Here is a 6242-nt window from a genome sequence, read left to right as displayed (position 1 = left end):
AAAAAAACAGGTGGAGATTCCTCTATCAACATAATTAAATATATAAAAGAAACGATGTATGTAATATAATGAGCAAGAAGGAATATGTTGCATTGAATGAAAGAACTAATCATACTAATTATGGATCCTTTTAAGGACAAAAAATAAAATACAAAAAGATTAGCTACGTGCCGGTTTTATTTCTTATATCTAAAAAGAACTTTGTGGTTATAAAAAGAGAAAAAATAACAGGTGGTGAAGTATCTTCTTTGTAGGTTCAAGTCCAAAAATGACTTCATAGTTCGGAGAAGTAAAAATAAAAAATACTTCTTAATGAAAACAATGGTTCATTGTTGGTACAAGCTTTTGTTGGTGTATGATGTGTGAAACAGTAAAATTATTTGTTTTTCCAATCATTCATTGGCCAATACCTATCTGCTGATCCTCGAGTTACAATCGGTTAGGGTAAATATTACAATATGAAATAGGAACTGGATGGAGCCAGGAGAGAAGGCCTGTGAAATATTCATTGTGCGAGGTGCAGGCAGGCAGTGATGTGTGTGCCCCCTTCCATTGATGAATAGGCCCGTTCGGCCGCTCGCTAGTCGGTGCATATTTCATTAGTAGTCCCCCGCTCTATTGAATTATATCTTCACCTCATCAAGTCTGATTTGTTGCATCCAACTAGGTTCAATATGTGCAGGGAACCTATTCAACTTATTTGTGTAGAAAGTAGGAAAAGATCGGGAATCCGGAAAGGTGCAAATCCAATTTATATTACCAAATCCTTCTATTAAAAATATTTTAAGCTATTATTAGAAGATTTAAAAAAACAAACTTCGAGCCTCTCAGTTGTAAATAACTAACCCGTATTTCATTCGCTGATTCAGGACTCATCTGGAACGGAAAGTAGCAATATGGACTAGTAATAATATATCTCAATTCGCCAACCGATAAAAATGACAACTAAATAAGGATGATCAACTAAGGATGAATGCTAAGCCTGTGAAGCTTTTGAGGAATTTAATGTCAATTAAGAAGGGGGAAAGAACAAAAAATTCAAAAAATGGAATTTGGTCCAGGTGTGGTCAAATAAAACTCAAATAGTAAATTGGTATACTATTTTTATTTGGGCCAACGTTTCGCCCCACGTTTCAGGGCTTCGTCAGGGCTAAAAAAAATACAAACACTTTATTTCTTTTTTTTTCTCGCCAAGACTCCCAGTGGAGTCCTATACTGCCTATAACCATACCATGGTAGGTATGTAGGGGGGGGGGCAAAGTTCTTCATTTTGTGGGACCGCCACTCAAAGAAAAAAGTCAACGCGTCCCAGGCCGGATTCGAACCGGCATCGCCAATAGACATCAAATTGGTAAGACTGTGTCTTAACCACTGAGCTATGGGCGACCCTACTTTATTATTAATTTTTCTATAATATAATTTATATACCACTGTATCCCCACTCATTTGGTATATTCTCTTTCTTAATCACTTACATTTATTGTATCTCATTATTTTAACTTTATTTATTCTTCGTTTTTCTATCCATGTTTTTTTAAAATTAATTTATTTATTGTTATTTACAACTGTATACATATATACACATCAAGTAAATTTCCTGTAAGCTATATTATGACATGATACAAACATGTGGAGAATCTACCTATTGGTAGAACTCTAAAAACATTTCTAAAGGAGAAGATCGCGAGGCCATCTTTTTTTTATACGCCTAGGAGGATTATTAGGTAGTGAAGGAAATGCCAGGTTAGAAACGAGTTAATTTCTATCCATGTAAATTTTTTTTTAATATTTCTTCTCCCCCTCTATTATGTATATTATCATTTATTGTTTAGCTAATTTTAATATTTTTTACATTGTTTACTTTAAAATTATTTTTAAATGTAACGTACTCAACTTCCATCCCCACTCCTCCCAATACAGACGGTTCATTCTGACTTTGACTTCCGTCAAAACAGGTATGAATTCTTTTTTGAATTTTTAAATTATCATTTGATTTTATTCTTATCCCTTTTCATCTCTTAATTTGTACTTTCTTTAATATTTCTTCTTTTTATCTGTTAGTATTACTGTTTTCATTTATTGTTTATAACCTTTAATTTTTTTTTATTAAATTTTACGTTTCATTGTATACCCTCGTTATTTTTCACTTTTTTTTTTTTTTTTGTACTTATGTCAAGTCTTTGTATCTTTATTAGCCCTAATGAACCCCTGCAACGTGGGGCGAAACGTTGCCTAAAATAAAAATAGTACACCAATTTACTATTTGAGTTTTATTTGACTGCACCCGGACCAAATTCCATTTATTGATACACACGGTCAATCAGCAATGTTCCAGTATGTCCAAAAAATATTCTTCGTAAAGTTAATATTAAAAGCTTGAGGGTTGAAGCTTATTCGTTAAAATGGGGTTGGGCTGGTTACAAGGTGAGGCTGAAGAACGATGTTCTAAATCATGCACCTGGGTCTGAGAAAAAGCAATAGGAAAATGAATTCCGCATTTTAGATGTAGGATTTTAAGGGTAGATGGATCAGATGTTATAAATAGAATTAAAAAAAGTTATTACATACATTTCATGGGGGTTGAATACGTATGGAATGGATAATAATGGATACAATTAAAATGTTTGATAAAAACAAACAGGATGTTTTTATGATTATTTATTATTGGGCTTTATATTTTCTATTTAATTAAAAATATTTTTGTGATTATTGAAAAAAAATGTTGTTTCATGTTACAAAATCGTTTTTTACTCATTTTTACAAACTAACATCTGAAGCAAGCCTTTTATTCGAAGCGTGATAAAGCGATAAAAGTGAGAATCACTGGATTTATTTGTTTATTTTTAAAGAGAAAATAGCTGTTGGTTTTTATTTCTTTTATTTTATTTTTCAAACTCCATTGTTCAATACTAAACCTAAAATGGTGAAAATGTATGGGTACAAGGATTTACTAAATCGAGAGTATTGTATTTAATTAAATTAAAAAGCGTAACAATAGTTCATTAAATCAATATTTGCATTGATTAAATTTTAAAAAAATCATTCTTTCTTGTTTCTACGTAAACGTTGTATTCACTGGTAATGCACAGGTAACTTCTTGCGTTCCTTCTAGTTAGAGGCATTGAACACTTCCTTGGAAAATATGAGTTATTATTTTAAATTACTCAACTAAAGAAATGGGCCGATCTTGTATAAGGGAAGATTTGGTGTATTGTAATTGAGAAGATGTTAAGGTTAATTGGATATAACACTCTTGTGTACTGAGGAAGCAGGAAGCAAGAGATATCAACAGGTTATCGACCTGTTCTCGGCCGAGCAGGGAAGTGGAAATTCATTCCTTAGGTTCACCACGAAATAACTGTTGATCCACAAAAGCCAGGGTAGAATCGGCTTTGGAGGGAAATGATTTTTAAAATTATCAAGCTAAAAAGATGCTTTTAATAATAAAAGAGTAATCACATAATATGAAATATTGGATAAACGACAATGTATACTCACACATGACGTCGAGGTAGAAAGGTGTGCTCTCTCCGTCTCCTTCCGTGTTGAATCCGACGCACGTGTAGTTGCCAGCATTGTTCCTGCTCACTCCCTGCAGTGCCAAACTCTTGTCGCTAATAACAACTCGTTGGCCGATATTGTGGCTCAGCAGTCGTCCCTGAGGGCATTAAATATATAATATATTATAGTTCGATCTCATAATTATTTTGGCTTCTAAACATTTAGTGTGAAAACGTTTTTACAATCGGAGAAGCATAAGGCTTCCTTATAACTGGTGAAGAATAGTGAAAAAGTCCTTCAGTCGGACTAAGAAAAAAAAAATATGAAACATAGCTAATTAACTCCTTTGAAAGGAATAACTTCCAATGGTCTAAAAAAATAATTAACTATAGTAATACTTCTCTTACCGGATACCTATCTATAACGGAATACCCTCTTAATGTACAATCTAATAAAGCTAATGGACAACAAGGTATAGTTTAAATGCATTAGAACCACTGAATTACTGACACCTGTCCACCCCGGTCGTGGATATCAATTTTATTCCCCATCAGGACTTTTCACTCCTCCCTAACGGACATAATTCAGATAATATTAATGCACAAAATTACAATTTAATAATTTACATGTACTGAAGGTACAAAGAAACATTTAGTTATTATGTACCCAGTGTATATAAAAAAACAGAAATATTCCAATTTAGTTTTGTATAATCCAAAAAAATCCGATCGAGAGCCGTCCAAAGATTTTCTTCGAGACTTGCCGAGACCGATTTTCTATTGATGTCGTAGTCACAGGTTACCCCAGGATGAACCTCGGAATTTCACATATTGAGCAAAAGTTTTCCAATTTATGTTCTCACATTAATGTATGTGTCCTGCAACTCGATGGTTGAGACGAAATGTCCCGAAAATGATGCATTGATTTTTTTTTTTTATTGTTTATCTTCAGACTTATGAGGTCAAAGCAATACTTTAAGGTTTTAGATCTTAACATAATTTTTGTTTTCTTTCTACATTAACCCTGTTCTTAACGATCAGGATAAAATCATCTTCCCAGTGGGTATAGAATTTCATAAAAGTTTCGCAGTATATGATGATCTTGTTAGAACACAGCCTAACAGGTTCTTTCATAGTAATTTTAAGCTTGAGCTAAAAATAGATTCATCTCTGCTTGAATGAGACCATTTAAAAAAAAAGGATTGTGCTAGTAATCTATGATATTTTTAATACGATGTTTGATCACAAAAATTTTACAAATATCCATTTTAAGCTCAAAAGTTTTTTTTATATACGCCCAAATTTTTCAGACTTAATATTTTAAAGCTTTAAGTGATGTGCACAGAACGAATTTGTGAATTAATAACTAACAACCATAGCACGGCCTTCACAAATTAGCTTATATGATTAAATAAATGTCTCATGAACATTTCGCTATTTTTGTAATATTTTAATTAGTTACATCTGATGAATTTGATACATCATGAGATGAATTTCTTTTCTTTGACAGATAGAAGGAAGGAGTTATATGAAAATCTATTGTAGAAGAGTTGAAATTTTGAGGGTATGAATATAGGACTGTTTCTGTCCATTAGGTCAAAATATTTGATTCTTGACTTTTCAAGTACACTACACGAAAACCGGCTATGGCTTGGATGATTCTTTGGTGGACTAAGAATCATAGTCCACTGAACATTGTGATAGGAACTGACTTGGTACCCACTTATGTACTAACTAATTTGAAGTTTGGTTTAGCAAGAATTTTAGGTATATATATATATGTATATTGGTAGTGATCAGGAAATCTACTTGTATTGTTGGTCTGATGAATATTTGTACAAATATTTCTTATTATGCTAGTGCCACTTCAGCTATCGCGTTTTTGATTGATATATACAATTAATTTCTCAGAAATTTCGGGATCTCAGAGTCTGTAAATGGGATAAGTGAAAGGTTTTATTCAGTTCTTACATTGAAACTCGAGATCCGACACAAGCCACTTTATGTAATACTAAAATTCAAAGGACTGTAAGGAGATTATGTTAAATCATACAGATTACTTAACTATTAAGACTGTTATGAATTCACATGACCCCGGTCAAGAATAGGTATAAATTATACCAGATTATTTTGCACGTAAAGACTATAATTTAGGTAACTCCTAGTTATGCGTAGTTTTAATATTTTTTTATTTTCAAACCTCTTTATTTTTATATATGGTTACAGAATACAAATATATAATACAATACATTATATATATATATATACAAATTTACATGATATCTTCGTTTGCCGTATGGCATTATAAGATGAGCAAAAAACATGGTCCGCTGAAGGCGGTTATATGTTGGTGTCATGATAGCTGGGGGGCTTAGAAATGGGGAGGAGCCATTCCAGCTGGTGATGATGGTGGTGGTGTGATGACTTCAAGCTGCAGAGCCCGAAGTCCTTCCCTCGGCGAGAACGTCTACCAAGGGGACTGTGCTTTGCCACCTCCCGGTCTTGTTGGAGGAGCGATTTCTCTGAATAGCGGGTTGGTACAGGGCTTCAGCACATCAAAGAATTTGATACGTAACGCTTAGTTTTAATTTTTTTTTTTATATTATTGATTATATAATTGATCATTAGTTTTAATATTTATTTATTTTTTTTTTTTCATACCCTCCTATAATGATGTTATTGAATATCTGGTACATACATATAGGAGGTACGCTATATGCATATCTGGGTGATGATACCTTG

The 6242-nt window shown here is 32.8% G+C and overlaps 1 protein-coding gene across 2 annotated transcripts in view; it reads right to left on the bottom strand.

Moving 5' to 3' along the window:
* Positions 1 to 6242, bottom strand: part of side-VII (sidestep VII) — a gene marked incomplete at its 5' end in the record, with an annotated part of 293850 nt that overhangs the window by 115306 nt on the left and 172302 nt on the right. For both annotated transcript variants that reach the window (XM_067045798.1, XM_014438911.2), the window contains 1 exon segment: positions 3499 to 3658. In XM_067045798.1, coding sequence (XP_066901899.1) covers positions 3499 to 3658 — 160 coding nt within the window.

Source organism: Halyomorpha halys, unplaced genomic scaffold (genome assembly GCF_000696795.3).
Source record: "Halyomorpha halys isolate HHAL.00 unplaced genomic scaffold, Hhal_1.1 Scaffold71.1, whole genome shotgun sequence".
In the NCBI taxonomy this organism is placed as follows: domain Eukaryota; kingdom Metazoa; phylum Arthropoda; class Insecta; order Hemiptera; family Pentatomidae; genus Halyomorpha; species Halyomorpha halys.
This window is presented reverse-complemented; position numbering and strand designations above follow the sequence as displayed.